At 35.0% G+C, this 24,345-nt stretch overlaps 1 protein-coding gene across 3 annotated transcripts in view; it reads left to right on the top strand.

Moving 5' to 3' along the window:
* LOC137238025 (carcinine transporter-like) overlaps nt 1-24,345 on the top strand; it is a 35,668-nt gene that overhangs the window by 5,712 nt on the left and 5,611 nt on the right. For 2 of the 3 annotated variants that reach the window (XM_067762542.1, XM_067762540.1), the window contains exons 2-8: nt 5,923-6,223; nt 7,767-7,879; nt 13,240-13,402; nt 16,068-16,244; nt 17,802-17,951; nt 22,100-22,327; nt 22,482-22,609. In XM_067762542.1, the coding sequence (XP_067618643.1) occupies nt 5,923-6,223; nt 7,767-7,879; nt 13,240-13,402; nt 16,068-16,244; nt 17,802-17,951; nt 22,100-22,327; nt 22,482-22,609 (1,260 nt within the window). Of the gene's footprint in view, nt 1-5,815; nt 6,224-7,766; nt 7,880-13,239; nt 13,403-16,067; nt 16,245-17,801; nt 17,952-22,099; nt 22,328-22,481; nt 22,610-24,345 lie in introns of all 3 variants that reach the window. The other variant, XM_067762541.1, reaches the window with a different exon arrangement.

Consider the following 24,345-nt stretch of genomic DNA (forward strand, 5'->3'; position numbering starts at 1 on the left):
TTAATACCTTTAGTTTGATACCCACATCGTACAAACACATTCTAGAGTCACCTCTGGTCCACGTTTATGGAGATATCTCGAAAAGGTGTCCACTTATAAAAATGTTTTTGAAAAATCGACTTTTGGCCCATTCCCTTTTAAAATACTCATTAGCACCTTTCATTTGATACCCATATCGTAGAAACACATTCTAGAGTGATCTCTGGTCCACCTTTATGGCGATATCCCGAAATGGCATCCACCTATAGAACTATGGCCCACTCTCTTTTAAAATATTCTTTAATACCATCCATTTGAAACCCATGTCATACAAACACATTCCAGGGTTACCCTAGGTTCATTTTGCTAAATGGTGATTTTCCTTCAAAGCTCTCAGCTGAGTATGTAATGTTCAGTTACACCCGAACTTAGCTTTCCTTACTTGTTGTTATTAAACTTTGAAACAAACACAAGCCTATGCATTGCCAAAAAATTACTGACATGATATGCAATGAAAAAAGATATATCTTTTTGTTTGCAAAGTTTTTAAGAAATTTAAAATTGAACAGTTATAGTATTACAAGTAGAATAACTCAGTTAAAACATGCCGTATAAAAAATCGAACATACGAATTAAAAACACATTTACCTCTCCTAAAAGAAAATGTAACTAGATTTGATTAAGGCTAAAGAAGTGAACAAGTATCTAGGTTAGAAAGGTATATTGCTTTTTAATCCAAAAATACATCGATCTGCATACAATTTTTATACACGGTTAGCTCCGTTGACGTTGTAGATTGGTTTTGTGGTATATATACTATTCAGTGGACATCTTGGAGCGCCAGGGAGTATATTAAAAAAAAATTGGAATATTTTGAAAAATCGACTTTTAGCCAGCTAGATTGATCAAATACCCCACCGTGCGTCTGTCCATTTGTCCGTCCGTTAACACGATAACTTGAGCAAAATTGAGATATCTTCGCAAAATTTGGTATTCGGGCTTATTTGGACGAAGAATACATTCGTATTGAAAATAAGCGAAATCAGGCGATATCGAAAACTTAGAAAAATGGAAAAAATTACATATTTCATAAACGAATACTGATAAAATTTGGTAGGTGAATTAGTTTTATGACGCAAAATATAAATTTCAAAAAGTTTTGGAATATGAGCGTGGCACCAAACATTTTAACATAGTCTATTCAACTTGTCAATATAAACAATTTATTTTGATAAATATATGGATAAAAATTAAAGCAACAAGACACCAGGAAGGGCAAGGCAACGTCCGTAATGATTATACCTTGTAAATTATTTTAAAGATTTTTCTCAAGATAGTAGTATTCAAACCCGCACTTTTGCAAAAATTAAGCTGTTCACAAATACATTTGCCAAATCACACATCTTTTTATTGTACAACTTTAACCTAATTGCTTTCTGCGTCATTTGTTTATTGAGCTATATTACTTAAAAAGCGCTCCTTGATATTTGTTTTGATCCTGCGAATATTTGCAATATTAGGTCCAAAAAAGCTATAAAAATCAAACCATTGGAATTATGCGTCATTTCATTTTCTACCTAAGCTATGCTACCATTCATCACGAAGCAGAACATAAATTTCAAATAATTTTGGAATATGAGCGTGGCACCACTTTCATTAAGAAAAAGAAAATTTGGAAGTTTAACAAGCTGTAAATCGAGAGCCGTTAAATATATTTCATTGAAATTTGGCAAAGACCTTAACCTTGCTAAATTATATAGACTGAGTGAAGATAATCAAAATCCACGCCCACTTATCCTAAGGGTTTGACCTTAAAAAAGTTTGCAATAACTCTATAATATTTAAGTACTTTTGACTGATATTCAACGTCAGTAGTTGTGTGATTAAACTAAGCCCAAATTACCAATACAAAATACTTGGCACGATTCACCTTCGCAGAGATTTAGGCCGAGCTTCTCTTCCAATTTTCGACGCTATCGTTTTCAATTTTTTTTCCAGAAATTTACGTATTTAACGCCGGCTTCAAACGGCAGCTACAAGGCAAATGAATTTTCACTGAGAAGATTTTCATGGCAGAAATAAAATGTGAGTGTTTGCCAAATGACAGCCGTGCATAAACTCCGCTTAGAAAGACGCTATTTTAATTGAAAAACTTATTTTTACTTGATGTTGCTTTAACTGGGACTTATACCCAGGGCATTAGCACTAGAAAAATGAATCAAATGTCGACATAAACATGTTATGATATGACAGAAATAAGTCTTTGACTACTGTCATTAGTTTGGGAATAGTAAAAATTACAACTCTATTTTGTGTTATAGCACGGGCAAATACAAACAATCATATTTGTTTAACTATTTGTACATACACATAGCAGCGTAGACGAAAATATACGTGGAGATTTTTTATCAAATTTTGTCAATATAATGCCAAACAGTAAAAACTAACTTTGAATTTATTATTTATTTAGTAAACACAAGCATTGCAGTGAAACTGTTTAAGTGTTGTATACTACGATGCAAATTCAACTAGTCATTGTAACTAACCTACAGACAAAAAAGCTAACTGTAAAACAAACTAAATATACCTTTCATGAACATGAAATGGTATATTAACTTTTTCACGAATCTCAAAATTGTAAGTCATTAAAGGAAAGTAGATAGACCCACCAATAAATATACCCAAATGATCAAGATGAAGAGCTGAGTTGATTTAGCCATGTCCGTCTCTCTGCTTTTATTCATTTATTCAAATTTTTGAGATACTTTAATGAAATTTGGTGAGCGGGTATTTGTCGAAACCGGCCGGATCAGACCACTATAGCATATATCCCCCACAACCGTAATTACTACCCCATTTTACCGGCTTCAAATTTCATTTTTACGTATAGAGAATTCATTGTATACAGCATTCATTGTTGTCTGGAAAAATTTTATGGATCGATGGTATATATAGTATATATCTCATACAACCGGTTATTCAGATAAGAGACTTTTCGCAATTTCTGTCACATTTTAACAGCTAGAAGTTTCAAATTTCACCGAATGCTTACATATGGAGCATTCGTTGTTGTCTGAAAAAATCACAGAACCTTTAAAATTTCCCTGAATGCTTCCGATATAACAAATATTGTTGTCTGAAAATTTCGGAGAGATCGGTCGTATATATAGCATATGTCCCCTACAACCGATTGTTCAGATAAGAGACTTTTCGCAATATCTGTCACATTTTAAGAGCTAGAAGCTTCAAATTTCACCGAATGCTTACGTAGCTTACGAGCATTCATTGTTGTCTGAAAAAATTATAGAGATCGGTGTTATATATATTATATACCCCATATAAACTCTCATTTCTGCCCCCTTTTTAACGGCTAAAAGTTTCAAATTTCATCAAATACTTATGCTTAAGTCATACATTGTTGAGATAAGTGATTCATTGTCATAGCTATTTCATGCAGACCAAAAAATGTGAAACTTTGCATCCTCACACAAGCTACCTGCCTATTTTTATACTCAGTTGAGCAGAGCTCACAGAGTATATTAACTTTGATTGGATAACGGTTCGTTGTACAGGTATAAAGGAATCGAGATAGATATAGACTCCCATATATCAAAATCATCAGTATCGAAAAAAAATTCGATTGAGCCATGTCCGTCCGTCCGTCCGTCTGCCCGTTAACACGATAACTTGAGTAAATTTTGCGGTATCTTGATAAAATTTGGTATGTAGGTTCCTGGGCACTCATCTCAGATCGCTATTTAAAATGAACGATATCGGACTATAACCACGCCCACTTTTTCGATATCGAATATTTCGAAAAATTGAATAAGTGCAATAATTCATTACCAAATACGGATAAAGCGATGAAACTTGGTAGGTGATTTGAACATATGACGCAGAATAGAAAACTAGTAAAATTTTGGACAACGGGCGTGGCACCGCCCACTTTTAAAAGAAGGTAATTTAGAAGTTTTGCAAGCTGTAATTTGGCAGTCGTTGAAGATATCATGATGAAATTTGGCAGCAACGTTACCCTTATTACTATATGTATGCTTAAAAAAAATTTGCAAAATCGGAGAACGGCCACGCCCACTTAAAAAAAAAATGTGTTTAAGTCAAATTTTAAAAGAAGTTAATATCTTTACAGTATATAAGTAAATTATGTCAACATTCAACTCCAGTAATGATATGGTGCAACAAAATACAAAAATTAAAGAAAATTTCAAAATGGGCGTGGCTGCGCCCTTTTTCATTTAATTTTTCAAGGATACTTTTAATGCCATAAGTCGAACAAAGATTTACCAATCCTTGTGAAATTTGGTAGAGGCTTAGATTCTAGGACGATAACTTCTTTCTGTAAAAAAGGGGCGAAATCGGTTGAAGCCACGCCCAGTTTTTATACACAGTCGATCGTCCTTCCGCTCGGCCCTTAACACGATAACTTGAACAAAAATCGATATATCTTTACTAAACTCATTTCACGTACTTATCTGAACTCGCTTTGTATTGGTGTAAAAAATGGCCGAAATCCGACTATGACCATGCCCACTTTTTCGATATCGAAAATTACGAAAAATGGAAAAAAAATGCCATAATTATATACCGAATGCGAAAAAAGGGATGAAACATGGTAATTGCATTGGTCTATTGACACAAAATATAACTTTAGAAAAAAACTTTTTAAAATGGGTGTGACACCTACCATATTAAGTAGAAGAAAATGAAAAAGTTCTGCAGGGCGAAATAAAAAACCCTTGAAATCTTTGCAGGTATTATATATATAAATAAATTAGCGGCACCCGACAGATGATGTTCTGGATCACCCTGGTCCACATTTTGGTCGATATCTCGAAAACGCCTTCACATATACAACTAAGGGCCACTCCCTTTTAAACCCCTCACTAACAATAATTTGATACCCATATCGTACAAACACATTCTAGAGTCACCCCTGGTCCACGTTTATGGCGATATCTCGAAAAGGCCTCCACTTATACAACTAAGGCCCACTCCCTTTTAAAATACTCATTAAAACCTTTCATTTGATACCGATATCGTACAAACAAATTCTAGAGTCACCCCTGGCCCACCTTTATGGCGATGTCTCGAAAAGGCGTCCACCTATAGAACTTAGACCCACTCCCTTTTAAAATACTCATTAACACCTTTCATTTGATACCCATATCTTACAAACAAATTCTAGAGTCAGCCCTGGTCCACCTTTATGGCGATATCTCGAAAAGGCTTCCATCTATAGAACTTAGGCCCACTCCCTCTTAAAATACTCTTTAATACCTTCCATTTGATACACATGTCATACAAACACATTCCAGGGTTACCTTAGGTTCTTTTACTACATGGTGATTTTCCCTTATTTTGTCTCCATAGCTCTCAACTGAGTATGTAATGTTCGGTTACACCCGAACTTAGCCTTCCTTACTTGTTTATTTTATATTTATCTTAAAAATCGCATAGGTATGTACATCTGTTCACTGTATATTTTATATCTTATACTGTCGATTATTTGCATATTACGAATGGGATAAAATTATTGTTCAACCCCATTAATGAAAGGTTTGAAGTCTTCGGCACAGCCGAAGACAGTCCCGTCCTTACTTGTTTTTATTCTTATTTGCTAATTGTTTTGAAAAGATACTTATCCAAACACACTCCACCTGCAATTGAGCCGTTTCAGATGACTACCGTTTTAGTGTTTTTAAGTCAACAGTGTTGTTGTTTAAACAAGTAATTTTTGCCTATGTATATGCAAGTAGGCTTATATAGAGACAATTTTATCTACATATTTGATCTACTTACTCACCTTGTCTTTTTACAGCACACTGATGCCGATTGCTACGTTATAATTTTGAACTTTACTTTGTCCATTAAGCTCAAGTAATACTACATCTAATACCACACATAAAAGCACATGTATATATACAGATATGTTAAATGAAAAGCAAAATGGTGACGTCTGTAAATCTCTGCCAATCGATGACGAACTCAATTTCGATGAGTCTGAAGAAAATGATCCCTTCCAAAAAATCATGGAACGTGTTGGTAATCATGGCCGCTTTCAACTTATTTATAATATAATATTCATACTGGCTTTAGCAGCTGCTGGTTCAATGGTATATATGAATATTATATTAGCCCTCGATATTCCACAACATTGGTGCACTGTACCAGGACAAGGATTAACAAATTATTCACTGGACGAATGGAGGCATATAACATTACCGACGTAAGTATCCATGTAAGCTATAAATGTATGAAACACACCCTCCATTATACTCTCTATTTCTACTTCCGCCTCAAGCTCTCTCATTCTACACGCCGTTTTTTTTTTTTTTTTTTTTTTGACCACACTAAACCTTCTAGGTCATCCCGCCCCTAAACCCCTAGTTCCATGAGTAACTTGGGGTCGTCAGAACCTCGTCTGCTAAACATGTATATGATACATTCAAATTTGTAACAGGATTCCCCTAGAGTAGGTGAGGTTGACAATTGGGTTGCGGAAGCTTTGAAGTTATAAAGCTTTGCATTGCGCTTATCAACAACTTGATCTGTCAATGGGTTAAGGCGACAACTCGGAACTTACCAATATATTTAATTTGAATTAATATATAACAAACTGAAAGTTGAAAGCTGGTTTATATTTGAACCGGTTAAAATGACGAACTACAAAAAAAGGTCAGCAAAAAACAAGTAGCTTTTATAGTGTGGCAATTATAAGCGAGACCGATACGTCACTATCATCTTCATCATCATTAAATGACGCTTAAATGACTAAGCGTTATTGGCCGTTGCGTAACAAGCCATTCAGCTTTATCTGTCTCGCGATAACTGAAGGCAATTGGGTGCACCAAGTGAGGTCAAGTCTTCCGCAACCTGGTTCCCCAACTCAGTGCAGGTCTCCCCTTTCCTATGCTTCCAAACTGCGGTGTCAGCTGACTTTATTGGCCGGAGCGTATTCGTCCATTCGCATAACACGACCTAGCCAGTGAACATTCTGAGTTTTTATTCGCTGCAGTATCGTCATATCTGCGTAAAGCTAATCATTATACCCCCATTCGACAGTCGCCGTCATCACCATGCCGCTAGTTAATAAATGATGCACAATTCCAACGACATTTTAAGCAGATAAGACAATCAACATGTAAACAGTAAAAAAGAGACGACATTACTCACGCACATAAACAGCAATAAAAACGCATATAAAATTACATAAACTATAGATGTACATGCACATATACAGCAAAATAAAATGTGAGATACAGAAATGAGAAATAAATAAGCAACTATTCGAAAATGCCGTCCTCGAAGTCTAGATCCAGGCGACACGAGGAGTCAATTGGTTTGATTTTTACACGTTCTCAGTGGAGTAGGTGGCTAATTTCAACTGTGAAGTTCTAATGGCTTTAAATAAGCACCAATTTCATATATCGAAGACTTGAGTTTATTTATTCGAAAATTCTGAGATTCGAACGTTAACAGAAGGGAAATAGTGATGGAGAATCCAAAAGATTCGTAACAATAGTTTGTATATGGGTTTTTAATTAGCTGCAATATTTCGTGTAGCTCTTATATTTACGCCATTATATGTCCTTATTAGAAGTATGTTCTTCAATACAATCCGTTTCTATGTAGATGTACATTTAATTTTCAATAAGTCACTCGGTTTTTGTAGAAATATTAATAGTTAAATTCAATTATTTTATTTATATTTTCATATTTGCACACATGGACATAAAATCATGCTATGTTGTTTAAACATATGTCCTAAGGCAAGTGGATAATCGCGGTGCCAGCAAGTTCAGTAGCTGTGAGATGTACGACAGAAATTTTACAGAAACCAGCAATTGGCAGCATTGGAATAAAACAAAGAGTAATGTTACAGGTGAGTAATAGCTGTAAGCTTAATATGTAGGTATATGTATTGGTACATTATTGACATGCCTTTAAATTGACTAAAACGAATATCGATGAATCAAACAAAAATATTTAAAAATCAATATTACTAGATTTTTTATTATTTGATGTGGAACGATTAATAACTTACTTCAGAAAATATTCAAAGTGTTCACAGCGTTTGTTTTTATAATTTAAATAAGTGAATTCATATTGAATAAGGAAATTCTATTGCGACTTAACGCATCTGTATGCATAAAGTTTATTGAGGCCGTTACTAAATACGTTAAAACACTTTTCAATTTAAATTTTAACAGAACCTAATTGATTTAATTAAAGTGTTTAGCGACCTTTTTTTGTGTTATATAAATTTGTTTTTTGCCGGCTCTAGCTGAAATTTTTGAATAAAAATATGTAAATATTTTTCTTGTTTACCAATATATTTCGGTTATTGAAAGGCAGTGCTCCTCAAAATTTTGTATATGGAAGTACCAATCACAATACATGTACAAAATTGTATGTGCACTGAAACTTTTTTGTTTTTAAAAAAGTATATATAAAAAGTTTCAATTGCTTGAGGTCGGAAAAAGTTGAATATTTGGTTTAATATTACAAAATATTTGCTTAAAATATTACGTCAATAGTTATATCACCAACATACAAAAGCCAATAAATTTAATTCTGAAATTTAATTCTTGAAATGCCATTTGAGTTTAATAAAATGTTTAACAAGTAAATGATAGGTATGGTTACTTTACGGCTCCTTCCAGTTCCAGTCAAAAAATTTCTCATGACCAAGAAAAATATTATACCGAATTGAAACAAAAAGTCACAGAAACTACCCCGTAAGGAGAATCTTTAGCTGAAAATAAGTGCATTTCTACTGCATTCTGAACAACTAATAATTCGCCATCTATCTCTTTTACATGTTTTCAATTGGAGAGCTTAACATGGCGATGTCCTAGGCGGTGGAAATTCTCCCCACTGCTTTAACTTTTCACTAGTTCCTAACTATGTACAAATTTTTTTTGGTGCTTTTTCGATAGTTACGTACTGGTGGCATAGTGTTGAGAAAGAGGCATACAGATATATAGTCGCAGCTTGCTAAAGCTGGTAGCAGTTTTTTTGTCGATTTTATAACTGAAAATCTAGCTATTTACGAACTAATACTTATTCGGCACTCTCGGTCTAGTTCTGAACCAGTATTTTGTATCACTAGTTACTGACTTAACTAATATCATATAACTAATATCATATGAAGTTAGAATAGGTTCCTCTTGTTTTGATACAGTTTTGCTTACATTCTTTGGTCATATACCCCATATATTTCAGCTCCTCGGTCAGTTATCTATTTTAATTTTATTTATGAATCAATTTTGATTACACATTTTTTTCAATGGTATAATAGGGGACCTCATGTAACCGTATAAATGCCTTATAAAGTGTGTAAACTTATAAATTTATCTAGTGCGTAAACGAGCTGTCAAATTTTATATGAAAAATCATTTACATAATTTGTATAAATTTACGCGCACCTTTCATTGTGTAAACGCGGTAAATTCAAAGGAATACAACCTTGCAGACATCACAGCATTCTTTTTCATCAGAAATCTCCAACATCAGCAAGTAAAGGCGTTTTAGTTTTGATTTTTCTCCTAATGTTGTCATGTTTTAATTTGTATAACAATCAAAAAAATTTTGTTTGGAAATAATACCGCTGATATACAACCAAGTTTATCAAGAGTATTACTAGGTGCGTTCATATAACAGCGTGTGTAAATGGATATAATTTTACACCTTATAAGTTTATATGCTTTCATGAGTCCCCCTAATGTTTTTGAATAATTTTTAGTTGTCAAATTGTTAGTGTGAATTTTTTTTTTCATACACAAGTGCCTGAGCTCCATACCGGAGTGCTTTTTCTTGCACTTTCATAAGAAATTCAAGCATTTTCATATGATTCGAAATTATATGTGAGGGCATATGCGAGTGCTATGAAATTTTTTTTTATATTCAAAGTGTGAATTTGAATCTGTGCCTATGATTCATGGCAAAACAAAAACAAAAGTGATATAAGTGTATAGGAGTTGAGCAGCTCTGCTCAACGGTAAGCCTCTGCAGTGCGAATTTTAACAAAATTAGACAATAAATCAAAAATCAATTAATTAACAAATAATAAAAAATATGCTTAATATATGTTTATTTACACGTCTGCACCGTGTGACGTGGAGTTCTGTATTGTCTTTTTGTTAGTAAATTTTTGTACAAGTGAGCGCAATTTATTAACAACAAACATAAAAAAGCGCCAAGAACAAGAACTAGAGAAACTGAGGTCAAGACGCAACAATTTTACTAGCGGCACCAATCACGAAGACTGGTTCATAAACAAAAGAGTTAAGATCCCACACGACGTAAAAGCGCTGTTGTCAACGGGACTCAAATTCGCTCCAACCGTTGATGAAAATAGTTTTCCTATTATCAAATACATAGGGGGATTTAATAAAAACTCTCAGAAGCAAAGAGCAATAAGAAGAAGCCCGTCCGAGTCTTTGTACAACATAAAAAAATACACTGGACTTCAAGGAAATAGTAAATAATACATATGGGGTATTCCATCCCATTTCGACCAATTTTGAACCCGACCCCTTTAGAATTGGCTGAAAGTTTTTCTTCTTTTTCTAGCTTACGAAAGACTTTTTTCAGAAGTTTTTCAAATTTTTTCATCCAACTTAAAAAAAGTTATGAATTTAAAAAAAAACACCGTTTTTGTTTTCAAAATGCTATAACTTTTTCAAAAATTTACCGTTTGGGATCTTTTTTTTTAATTTGTTTTTAAATGTACTTTTCGGAAAAAATTCAAAAAAATTTTTGAAATTTTTTTTTTTTGTACTTTTTCAGTTTTTCGAGATTTTTCTAATTTCGCCCTTTTTTTCACATAAAAAACTTCAATCAATTCTGCAATCATCCCCACTAATCCCGGAGTGGGCCGAGAATTTTTTTTTTTTTTTTTTATTTAATTGAAAAAAAAACTTTAAAATTTTTTTTGTATCTTTTCCGAAAAGTATATTTAAAAACATATTTTTTAAAAAAAAAGATCCCAAACGGTCAATTTTTGAAAAAGTTATAGAATTTTGAAAACAAAAACGGTGTTTTTTTAAAAATTCATAACTTTTTTTGAGTTGGATGAAAAAATTTGAAAAACTTCTGAAAAACGTCTTTCCTAAGCTAGAAAAAGAAGAAAAACTTTCAGCCAATTCTAAAGGGGTCGTATTCAAAATTGGTCGAAATTGGATGGAATACCCCATATATTTGTGATGACGAGAAACTCGTATCTTTGTTTTTCCTAACAACGCACCAATTCAGTTAGCACTAGGCTTGATATCAGAAAAATGGTCAATTTTAGAAAAATAAACTAAAATACCCAAAAAACTTTTTATGGAAATACCAACATTTTCCATCCGAGATAGTCGCTATTTTAAATACAACGATAAAATTTACAGTCAACGGAAGGAACTACCGATGGATTCGCCAAGCAGTGATAGCCGACATTGTGATGGAAAAGCTATTGGAAAATACCATGGAAAAATTGAGCTGTAAGCCAGGATTGCTCACAAATTATGTAATTCAGTTGTATGTAAAGTGTATGCCTCCTTAAGGAGTCTGAGGCTGACTGGTGCTTTTACACCTTTAGTCATTAGGCGGAGACTCGCAATTCAGCCACTGCTACCAATAATTTCATACTCTGAATTAGTCCATAATAAATTGAAATATGATCACATCTCCAGCTGGAGAAATCAACTTTTGGGATATGATATTTTCCAGTACGGTAAAGCCAGAAGCCGTATTTTTCTGTTTCGTCTTATGTGTTGTAAGTCTCCTTCTTACCTGGTTAACAAACTTTTTCACGAGGTCTGAGCGTGCCAGTGATTTAATTGTCCCTACCTTTAATTTTATAGCATCTGCGAGGTTGTTCTTTTTCAACACTATAAGAACCTGGAATTCCATACCAGCCTTCGTTAGGGGTAAGCTAAGCAAAAGTAAATTCAAGCAAATCTTATTTTCTTATTTCGCAAATTTGGATTTAAATTCTGATCGACCATCTATAGGTTATTAATGAAGCCTTGTAAGTATTATTACTAGAGCTTACGATTTCTCGAACTTATTCGAGAAGTGATTTTTCCCGAGTCCCGCCTTCTCGCGAGACTCTCGAATCTCGAATTACTCGTAATACTCGCGAGCTTCTCTACTTTCAATTCTCGCGAGATTCTCGAAATACTCGCAAAGCTCGCGAGCTTCTCGACATTCAATTTAATCTATTCATTGGCTGTTTAAATAGAGCTTAGGATTTTTTCTGGAGCGCACGGGAAAATTTCCACAAATCCACAACTAAAAAACACCGAAATGTATAGAATACTGCCAATGCAGCGACTGAATGGAAAGTCGAGAAGCTCGCGAGTATTACCAATATTTCGAGATTCGAGAATCTTGCGAGAAGCCGATGTCTCGTTAAAAAAATTAAACATTGTGAACAAAATTATATGTATAATAAATATGTTTTGAGTTAAATGCAATTGGAAAGCAATGTAATCAAAAAAAATTCACAAGTAAAAAAAAAACAATTTTATAAATACTGTCCATACAGCAATCAAATTTATGTCGAGAACCTCGCGAGATTTACGAGTCCTTCGGGACACGAGAATCTCGCGAGAAGTCGAGTTCTCGATTTCTCGTGTCTCGAAAATCTCGCTTGTGTTCGAGAAGAAATCGTAAGCTCAAATTATTACTACTGTTATTACTAATGTTATTATTATTATTATTATTATTGGTATTATTATTACTATTAGTATTGTTATTATTTATACATTTTTATTAATATACCTACAACTCTGTCTATTGGTTACTTGATATAGTTCATTACAATTTTGTTTTTGTTGTACTATAAAAGATGTTAAATTTTATTGTACTAATTTTTTTATTTAAATAAATGAATGAGTGAATGTAATACAATCCCGAAAAAATCTCAAAATAATTCTGAACTTATCCCGAAATAGCTCCGAAATGAACCAAAAAATTGTAGTAATGTTTCAACCTGATCCATCACTATCATTGCTCCAAACAAAGCTGATTTTGAGAAGGTTGATAGAATCTACTACATTACAGTCAATATTAAGGGTTTCAAGTCCTATAAATCCTATTTGGGCTAAGATCGGCCTAAAATAACCCGGAATTTTGTTGCCTCAAGTTATTCTTATTTATAATTTTTTTTAATTATTGATATACCTCCATGCATTCATTGTATATTATAGTTCTCTGTTCTGATTTCTTAAAATCTTCTTTTCACTTGTACAGAATGTCAGCATGGCTGGAGTTATGATTTGACTTGGTACGACTCAACCATAGCAAGCAAAGAAAATTGGGTTTGCTCCAAAGATTTGTATGTGACGAATGTGTTCGTTGTGGGTCGTGTTACAGAAGTGATTGGATCATTTGTGCTGGGACAAATGGGAGATATGTAAGTAGTTCAAAAATACTTCAAACAAGTAAGGAAGGCTAAGTTCGGACCGAACATTTCATACTCAGTTGAGAACTATGGAGACAAAGTAAGGGAAAATCACAACGTAGGAAAATGAACCTAGGGTAACCCTGGAATGTGCTTGTATGCATGTGTATCAAATGAAAGGAATTAAAGAGTATTTTAAGAGGGCTATAATTCTATAGGTGGACGCCATTCCGGGATATCGCCATAACGGTGGACCAGGGCTGACTCTAGAATTTGCTTGTACGATATGGGTATCAAATGAAAGGTGTTAATGAGTATTTTAAAAGGGAGTGGGCCTTAGGTCTATAGGTGGACGCCTTTTAGAGATATGGCGATAAAGGTGGACCAGGGGTGACTCTAGAATGCGTTTGTACAATATGGGTATCAAACGAAAGGTGTTAATGAGTATTTTAAAAGGGAGTGGCCTTAGTTCTATGGGCGGACGCCTTTTCGAGATATCGCCGTAAAGGTGGACCAGGGGTGACTCTAGAATTTGTTTGTACGATATGGGTATCAACTGAAAGGTGTTAATGAGTATTTTAAAAGGGAGTGGGCCTTAGTTCTATAGGTGGACGCCTTTTAGAGATATGGCGATAAAGGTGGACCAGGGGTGACTCTAGAATGCGTTTTTACAATATGGGTATCAAACGAAAGGTGTTAATGAGTATTTTAAAAGGGAGTGGGCCTTAGTTCTATGGGTGGACGCCTTTTTGAGATATCGCCGTAAAGGTGGACCAGGTGTGACTGTAGAATTTGTTTGTACGATATGGGTATCAACTGAAAGGTGTTAATGAGTATTTTAAAAGGGAGGGGGCATTAGTTCTATAGGTGGACATCTTTTCGGGATATCGTTATAAATCTGGACCAGAGGTGACTCTATAATGTGCTTGTACGATATGGATATCAAATTAAAGGTTTTAATGAGGGTTTTAAAAGGGAGTGGTGGTAGTTGTATATGTGAAGGCGCTTTCGATATATCGACCAAAATGTGGACCAGGGTGACCCAGACCATCATCTGTCGGGTACCGCTAATTTATTTATATATGTAATACCACGAACAGTATTCCTGCCAAGATTCCAAGGACTTTTGATTTCGCCCTGCAGAACTTTTTCATTTTCTTCTACTTAATTTGATAGGTGTCACATCCATTTTAAAAAGTTTTTTTCTAAAGTTATATTTTGCGTTAATAAACCAATCCAATTACCATGTTTCATCCCTTTTTTCGTATTTGGTATAGAATTATAGAATTTTTTTCATTTTTCGTAATTTTCGATATCGAAAAAGTGGGCGTGTTCATAGTCGGATTTCGGCCATTTTTTCTACCAATACAAAGTGAGCTCAGATAATTACGTGAACTGAGTTTAGTAAAGATATATCCATGTTTGCTTAAGTTATCGTGTTAACGGCCGAGCGGAAGGACAGACGTTATCATCCTAGAATCTAAGCCACTACCAAATTTCACAAGGATTGGTAAATTTTTGTTCGACTTATGGCATTAAAAGTATTCTAGACTAATTAAATGAAAAAGGGCGGAGCCACGCCCATTTTGAAATCTGCTTTTATTTTTGTATTTTGTTGCACCATATCATTACTGACATTGACATAATTTACTTATATACTGTAAAGATATTAACTTTTTTTTTTTAATTTGACTTTTAAAAAAAATTTTTTTTAAAGTACATATAGTAATAGGAGTAACTTTCCTGCCAAATTTCATCACGATATCTTCAACGACTGCCAAATTACAGCTTGCAAAACTTCCAAATTACCTTCTTTTAAAAGTGGCCGACGCCACGCCCATTGTCAAAAATTTTACTAATTTTCTATTCTGCGTCATAAGTTCAACTCACCTACCAAGTTTCATCGCTTTATCCGTCTTTGGTAATGAATTATCGCACTTTTTCGATTTTTCGAAATTTTCGATATCGAAAAAGTGGGCGTGGTTATATTCCGATATCGTTCATTTTAAATAATGATCTGAGGTGAGTACCCAGGAACCTACATACCATCTAGATACCTCGAAATTTACTCAAGTTATCGTGTTAACGGGCGGACGGACGGACGGACGGACGGACATGGCTCAATCAAATTTTTTTTCGATACTGATGATTTTGATATATGGAAGTCTATATCTATCTCGATTCCTTTATACCTGTACAACCAACCGTTATCCAATCAAGGTTAATATACTCTGTAAGCTCTGCTCAACTGAGTATAAAAACCAAGAAACCACTTTAAATGTTTTGCTGTTTCTAGTAACAATATTAAACTGTTTTAGCTTCCTTCAATTTACTTGTTACTCGATTTTACTTAGATCGAACATTTTTATCGATTTTGGAAAAAATAGTGCCTGTATCGCGCTGTACGAGCGCGTTTGAAAAAAACAATTTCTCTCAATCGGTAAACATAAATATGCCCAACTATTCATAAAAATGTTAATAAATGATGCATCTAATGATTACCCGTACCCATTGTTTATCATATTTCCTTGATTCAATTCCTCGTTTCAGAGCTATTTTGACTTAAAAAAATGATCTCAATCACGGATCGTAGAACACGATACAGGCCGGCTTTTTGAAGCAAATTCGAGTATTTTTTTTTTTTTTGTTCTCTATTGGTTTTTTTTTTGTTTTTCAGTTACGGACGTCGTGTTATTTACTATATCAGCATTGCGTTCTGTGCATTGGGACGGTCATTTTCTATTATAACAACAAACTTATATTGGGTGTTCCTCTTCTGGACGGGTTTAACAGGGCTTGCGGTAAACAGTTTGTTTCAGGCGCCACAAATTGTTGGAATGGAAATATCTAGAGAGTAAGTATGGATCTAATATAATTCGTTCGTTGTTCTTTGGAGACTACTACAAAACTAATTTAACAAATATTTAGTTTTCAATTCCTTTTTGCACATTTGAATATAGACCTGAGTGGAATGCCACCCTATCTCGGCTAGCGTCTCGGAAACGCCCTATCACAGAAAGCGTTGGAATAATGCCCTGTTTCGGAATTTTTTTCAAAAACGCTCTACCCGAGCCTTAATTGAATACATTTTGATATTTGCTGGGGCATGTATAAAAAAATTTCTGAGATAAGGCGTCTTTCAAACGAGTTTTGAGATAGGGCGTTTTCGAACTGGCAGCTGCGATATGGTGATATTCCATTATGCCGTCAATTTGTAATATAAAATGGGCTAGCAACCCATGTAAAGTAGCGTAACTTTTTCAACTTTATTATATCGAAATATTAGGATGCGACCATACATGTCATATGTTGCTACTACAGGTGGGGTACACTGGCAAACATCAGAGTGTCGATACCAAGGCAAATCCAAGGCGAATTCAGTACCAGGTGTTGCTAACACCTGATGGCTTCTTCTTGATTATTTTCCATACAATGTCTTGTACTACAATATGTCTGTTAATCGAAATCAATGACAATTTTTTTTGATTTGACATTCTTCTGCACGGCGAATTGGTTGAATTATCACTCAACGATTGATCAATACATGTGTTCGCTGAAAGCGCCCATTTTTGTACCAAGGCGTTGCTTGGAAAATATGAAGGAGAAGCAATCAGTTGTGGGATATCACTATCTAGTAAAGAATTCTCCTTGCCGATATATTGCTACTCAAATGTTTTTGTTTTCAATGAGGAAATGCACCAAAATTCAAGTTTATTTGTAACACCTATACTGCTACAATAACAAGAAAAATGTTTAAGCTGCCTTTTTTTTATTTCAAATTCAAATATTTTGTGGGTGCAAAGCTCCTCATCGTTAGACCGGCTCGTAAAAAAGTCGTAAAATCCGCCCTTGAACTTGATACTAATTTATTTTAAATTTTCCCAAATTATTAAATAAATTATAAAAATTAAAAATTGCTTGAAAAAAATGTCTCCATACATTTAAAGCAATGCGGGCAATCCCCGATTAACTCATACGAACAGACAACATTTGGCTAATTCGTTGTAGTTCTATAAATAGAACAAAAATAGCAACAATACCAAGTTTCTCTGAAACCGTCTTACAAACATGCATAACTTCAACACATAATTTACATACGAAGTATGTGATGTGTAGAAGAATATATGTAAAAAGAAAGCAATTGGGAAAAACTTTACAACAACTAAGGCATGAACGTAGCTGAATGCGTTTGTAACCATTTCAACTCTCGTAGGAGTGCGGGTTCGACTCCCACTCCCGGGAGAAAAGCTTTGAAGGGATTTGTAAGGTATGATCGAAACACCTGTCGCCTTGTCGATCCTGATGTCACGTTGTTTAAATTTTCCCAAATTATTAAACTAATTTATTTTATTTGTTTACATGGACTTTACAATAAGTAAATTAAAACTATTAATTTCATTTATTCATGCAGACAAGATCGCAGCAGAATTGCAATTTATCAAAGTTGTGGTTGGTCCATTGGAACATCGCTGATGCCCTTGCTGTTTTGGTGGATACGTGACTGGGTAATCTTTATGTGGCTAACGACGATACCAACAGCAATAATTTTAATCTTCTACAAGTACGTAAACATACTTAGTATTAGATTTGAATCCGGGTAGCAACAACAATAGCAAGAAAATTCGATGGCATGGAAATCATAGCTCTATTTTTATACATTTGCACTTACACTTTCTTTGGACTGCTAAGTACATAACTTTATCTACACTTATGAAATTGGTGCGCATAAAATTAGTACTTAGAAGTGTGTAGGGGATGATATATACGCTATGACTGAAAAGGTTCGTGTCACCTCTATTTCCCAATACACTACTACTATGTGTAATTGTCGATGAGTCTTTTCCTTTTGTCACACATATTATAAGCATTTCCGTAGCAGGAAAGATAGTTAACCATAAATTAGTTTCTTATAAACCAAGGTACGAAAGTCTGACATGGTTATTTCGACATTTCTTGTTAACTACCTTATATATTTTCTCCTCAAAATAAATTAGCCTATTGTCTACAGATATGCAAATGTATGTTACTGTTCTCATAAAAACATAATCCCTAACCCAACCACAGATGGCTTTTGTGATGCATGCAAAACATGCGATCTGGGCAAAGAAGGTGAAATAATATTTTTTTCGCAATTACTCAAAAACAGTTATATAAAACTGTTATACTAAACGATCTGTGATGCGTCAGCTTCAAATAAACATCAAAAACGGACGGCTTTTATTCAGGCTGCATGAAAAAGATATGGCCTATTTCAAAGCCGAAAAAACCGCAGAACGGCGTGAAAAGAAACATTTACTTATACATATTTGTATCAAATTTTGTTTTTTTATAAATAGTTCTCTAATTCAGAAATTTATCGGTTTGATTTTTTTGTCTCTGGTACAGTGGTTGGTTGCCACTACTAGTTAGTTATTTTCAGGAGGTCATAATTTTTTCTACAGGGACCGTAACTCAGAAGAAAGACAAAAAAATGCTGAAGAAAAGACGCACTGTTGCACAGTGGCATTTTTGCTTGCCTCAGGGTCGTCATCAGTTAACGGTTATTTTCTTATTCGAGCTCATAATTTTCTTTTCATTGGAGAGTTGTTAATTTTGACGGATCGCAAGCCCAGCGCACAACCCGCTCAGCGGTGATAAAAATATGACAGAGCGCCTTAGCCTGGTAGTCGCCTTCTAACACTAGGTCGCCACTACCCCCTGTGGGTTAGGGGTTAGAATATGCCCATGGTAGGTAAACCGGTCGTAAAAGGCGGCCATAATACCATGGTTAGCCAATCCATGAGTGGCATTACTCGAAAGGGAGCAGTTATGAACGCTGTGTACCATCTGTGGGACCCTAGGCATGGTCCTTATAAAAAGTGCTACCGCTGGAGCACGAAGAGCCAGATGTGGTCTGAATTATTCAGGTCTCACCTTCCTGTGCTGGGATGGCCCCCTTATGGGAGCATCGCGGTGTCTGTGGTTTGAATGCGTAGTATTGCCTCTGTGGAAGTTGACAATAAAGCATGCTTAATGAAGTTATGCAGTCGCTTCTTCGTTCGAGTTGACAATAAAGAATTCTCTTCGGAGTAATGCGGTCTTCTTCGGTGGGAGGTGGGCAAAAAGTTTACTCATAGTACTTCTCATATGGAGTAGGCTAATCTGTGCACAAGTAATTCAAAGACGCTTCTGCGGAAGGTCAAAGTAATGGTTGATTATATCCCAGAATTGTTCAAAGTTGATTAAAAAGGAAGCATAAAAGAAAGTAACGGTGGATATTCTGATGATATATAATGCGAGTTTATTAGAGTTGTATAAATGTAGCAAATAATGTTGAGAATAAGGTCGAATGTTGCATATAAAACTGAACTATGAACGTTTGGCTGGTAGTTCAGTTGCAACATGGTCCCTCGTTGTGGAAAATTATGAATAATAGTAAGGGTGGGTTAGAGCCCACGCTTCTTTTTGAAATTTTTGGAAACTTCGTTAGACAGCCATATGATCAGTTTTGCGCTCTAGTACCTATGAATGATGAGATATATCTTGAGTGCATTTGTACTTATAGATTACATTGGTAGTCATTCACGGCGAACGGGTATATAACTGGGCGAACGTAGTACCTATGACTAAAGGAATGTATCTTATTGTGCAAGTGGTTTACTAATATGATTAATTTAGATGTATCTTGCGAGTGTTTGTGTCGTAAGTACTTGTGAGCATCACTGTCTGTTGTCCGAACAACAAATAGTTTTATTCACAAGGAATTATATAACGCTCTCACTTTGGGGAACATTTAAGCAGTTATTCATAAAGAAAACATTTGCACTGATAGATGACATAGACATTTAGTTCATGGCGAAGGTGCATTTTGGATCATAAGGCTTTAAAAAGGTTGTATCACATCCCTAAATTGTGTTCCAAATTCCTGGTGCTCAGAAAGGGTTGCTCACAATGCCCCTGTATTAAAATTGTGGGACCGTATCATGTATCGGATGCTATTGCCAAGGTCAGAACCAATTACAGCGAATTACTTGTGCATAGAGAAGAACGTATTATAATCCGTGTTGGAGTTGTCCAACAACCGGTTGCCTTTAACTAGAAAATGGCAGGAGCCTGATAGAACTCCTAGCTTACCAATTGTATTTGAATCGCCCGATTACAAGCAAATTGGTACCAAACGATTCGTGCACTGAAGTGTTGAGGGAAGAAAACATGGAACCGATAGTTGGGCCATTGATCATGCAGTAGATCCGTGTTTGACACAATGGAGTTAGGTTTTCGTAAACAGGTATTCAGGTTAAAGCACTTATCGACTAGGTTACCACTAACCGGATGTAAAGGAAAGGATACTTGGCCTCATACGACTGGCAGTAGTGATCTGCTTGAACCGCACGTAAAAGAATTGATTTGGCCATTTCCTGGTGAATGGCGGTCTATTCTACCGCCGTCGTAATTGTAATACCAATATAAGCAAATTACACTATTTGGTTTCCTTTTCGTGCTTGCGTCCTTAAAACTACGTGTACAAAATCTCAGGAATATGAACAGAGGTATAAAAATCCCTCCCTTACGATATGTACCACCCAGAAAATTAGGCGCCTTAGCAACCTGCATTTCGAAAGCGTTCTCATTCATTTTCACTTGATTGTCTTTCTATGAGCAAAACATAAAATAAACTTACACATGTACATGTATGTACACATCCCTGCAAAAAATGTGACTAGTCTAGGATGAATCCGGCATAGTCGCAAAGGATTATATATAATACTATAGCCAGTTCTGATCTCTTTGTATGGGTTGGTGGGTTCCTTTTGTTTGAGCATGTCCTATGGACAGACCAATTGTACCTTTTTATGCCTGGACGGGTACTGTCGGACTGATCCTCTTTGTAATGTTTGCCGCTTCCTCTTTGTACCCCTTTGTGTATTGTTCGACACGCCCTCTTTTACCCCTACGGGTACTGTCGGACATATCTTTACTGTACTGTTCGACACTTCCTATTGTACTCCTATGGAAAATGCCCGACAGCCCCTTTTTGTATCCATACGCGTAGTGTTGGACATATTCTCTTGGTGTCTCTACATCCAGAGTCACAGAAGTCTCTTTTCTTCGCCTATGGCTACTATCGGACAAGTCCTCTAATTTCAAACTGATTGATGCTAAATATACCCAAAAGGGACTATAGGAATCAATTATACCCCAATGTGGGACAAAAGAGATCAATCGCAGACCGCTTTCTTTAGGGATTTATCACACAATTTTTTTCAGGGATGTGTGTACCTTCATTTACCTATGAATGCACATCACTGACAGTCAATGCAGATAAATATAGAAACAACTGACGATTCATGCACCTTGAAATTGATTTCGCTTGTGAATTTCATTCGAAGGCATTACATCAAAATCATACATGCACTTACATATGTATGTACATAAGTATATGAGCATACACACACACTTTTGTATTTCTCAAAAATCACCACAGATCCAATCAAACTCATTTGATTGTTGCAGTTCCACATTGCTAACGCTACAACATTACGATAACTCATCGACAGAGCTGAGTTTTTCCTTTTCCTTTTCCAGCTACACCTGAGGACTCGACTGAAGTTTATAAGAGCTTTCAATGCAGCAATTTCTTGTTATTTTTGTTGCTTCCATTGAATTCAATGAATTTAACGATTTTACTGCCAATATCCATGTTCATTCGTGCAATTGAATTCTCCATAGATACGTCATTGAATCGCCACGTTGGTTGATTAGCAAACAGCGCTATGGTAAAGCGATCACGCAGTTTAAGAAAATTGCAAAAATTAATGGACGACAATTCGACTTGACCGAGAAAGAGTTGGCAGCAATGTACACCAAGCGGAAAGACGATGAAGTGACATATGGAATGGCTTCGCTCTTCAGTGGATGGCATTTGACGCGCAATACCATCATTATGGGATTTAGTTGGTAGGTCAAGAGGCGAAATGAATTCGGTGCATAAGTACTCATACGTTGTGCTACTTGTAGCTACATGAAATAGGTCACAGAAATAGCATATTTTTTAACAACTCTTTAAATATAAATCACTCAAGAATCATATTTTGTTTTCATTATTACTTAGGTGTGTGGTTGCAGTTTCCTATTTCACACTGGTGTTATTTAGCACACGTATGGGTGGAAATCCGTTCTTGAATTTTTTGCTGCAAAGTGTGGTCGAAATACCAGCGTATGTGTTGGGCAGATATATGGGTGAGTATGAAAGATAAAATTATATTGGTATTATATATTGGAGAAAAGTGCATGTTCGTCAGTATAAAGATTTACTTTAGCTTTATTAAAAAAGGAACTTTGATTTCCTCATCAGGCGCACGGTGGACTTTTGGGTCTTCAATAACTTTAACATTTAAGAAAGAATCAGCTTTTATCCACCGCTCTGTCCTCATGAAGAAACTAAAACATAAAACCATTTCGATATATCGTAGCTTCGATATTATTTTTAAAATAGTTGTGAAACAGTCTAGCGCATAATCCTGGCACAATGCCAAAACTGTGATGTCAGTTATCACGAAATAATCCGGAAATAAAGCCGAAATTACCCCAAAATAATCAGAGATGTAAAAAAAAACAGAATTAAAAGGTTTCCATATAAGTAAAATTGCCCGAACTTACTAATAAAAACTTATTCAGAAAATATTTCGAAATTTTCTAGCATCGAATTCAAATTGACCTATAATAAAATAATTTAAACAAATTTTTAAGTTAAACGGTTTTATTGAAAACAATACTTACATGAAGTAACATTTGTTTTTTTGTTTTTATCGGCCTATTGATAAATATTCAAGGTTCGATTCGAGCTCAAGGCCAGAACAATAAATTTTTTTCCTAATGATAATGAAGTAACATTAATACTAAACGCTAGAAAATAATTAAGTAGGTCCTAGGTATTAATCATCGCACTCCTCATCAATCTAGGGCTTTGATCAGACAATAAAACAAAAGCGTTGGGCGCGTGAAAGTTCATGTATGTATAATGTGTTCCAAATATGAACCAAATCGGACTACAACTACGATTTTTTTAAATATTTCAATCCATGCGCCACCTATCGGAGCTTTTTTTATCTTATTATTGCATTGTCATCGGGTTCGGAACTATATTCCAAGTTTAAAGCTTGTAACTTATCGGGAATTATTTAAGTTTTAATTTCAAGCTAAACAAAACCATTAAATATACGAAGAAAGCCCTATACTGATCTAAAGATAGGTGCGGAATTATCCGGAAATGATCCCGAAAACAATCGGAAACTGACCCTGTAGTTATTCGGAAAACTATCTTATTTTCCAAATTTTTTTATGAGGAGCATCTATATGAAATATAATTTATATATCGTCGGTCCATTGAAGACTAACACTTTTCTGTTATTTGAGTGGAAGACGTTTTGTTGTTGTTTTTGAAACGTGCTACTTTTCCACGCAAACAACGAACTAGTCTTCGCACAAGGGATCTCGTCGTATATCTGCGGTCAAATTCAAAAAGTAATTTTTAAAAATATTATTCCCAGTGTCATTGATGCTCCCTCTGGCGTAAAAAAGGGCAGTCATCTTGGTCCAATTATATTATATTTTTTTATTAATGATATTTTTACCACTATAAAATATTCCAAAATCTTCGTGCATGCTGATGATGTAAAACTTGTTAGGTCTTATGCGTCTATTGAACCACGCCCCTTGCTTCAAGTTGACTTAAACTCCTTAGCTGCGTGGTGCGAATTCAAGGCCGGTGAACCTCAATATATGTAAATACACACGCCTCTCTCTGGGATCTTTGACAGCAGCATCTAGCGTAATTAATTATTTTTGTATCAAGGAATTATTTTGTTGATTTGGGAGTCACGATGGATACTTATCTTAGTATCAACCTTCATATTAGTGCTACTGTTAATAAGACTAGAAGTTTTCTATCATTCGTGAAACGATGGTCCAAAGAA

This window comes from Eurosta solidaginis, chromosome 1, assembly GCF_040869045.1.
Source record: "Eurosta solidaginis isolate ZX-2024a chromosome 1, ASM4086904v1, whole genome shotgun sequence".
Lineage (NCBI taxonomy): Eukaryota > Metazoa > Arthropoda > Insecta > Diptera > Tephritidae > Eurosta > Eurosta solidaginis.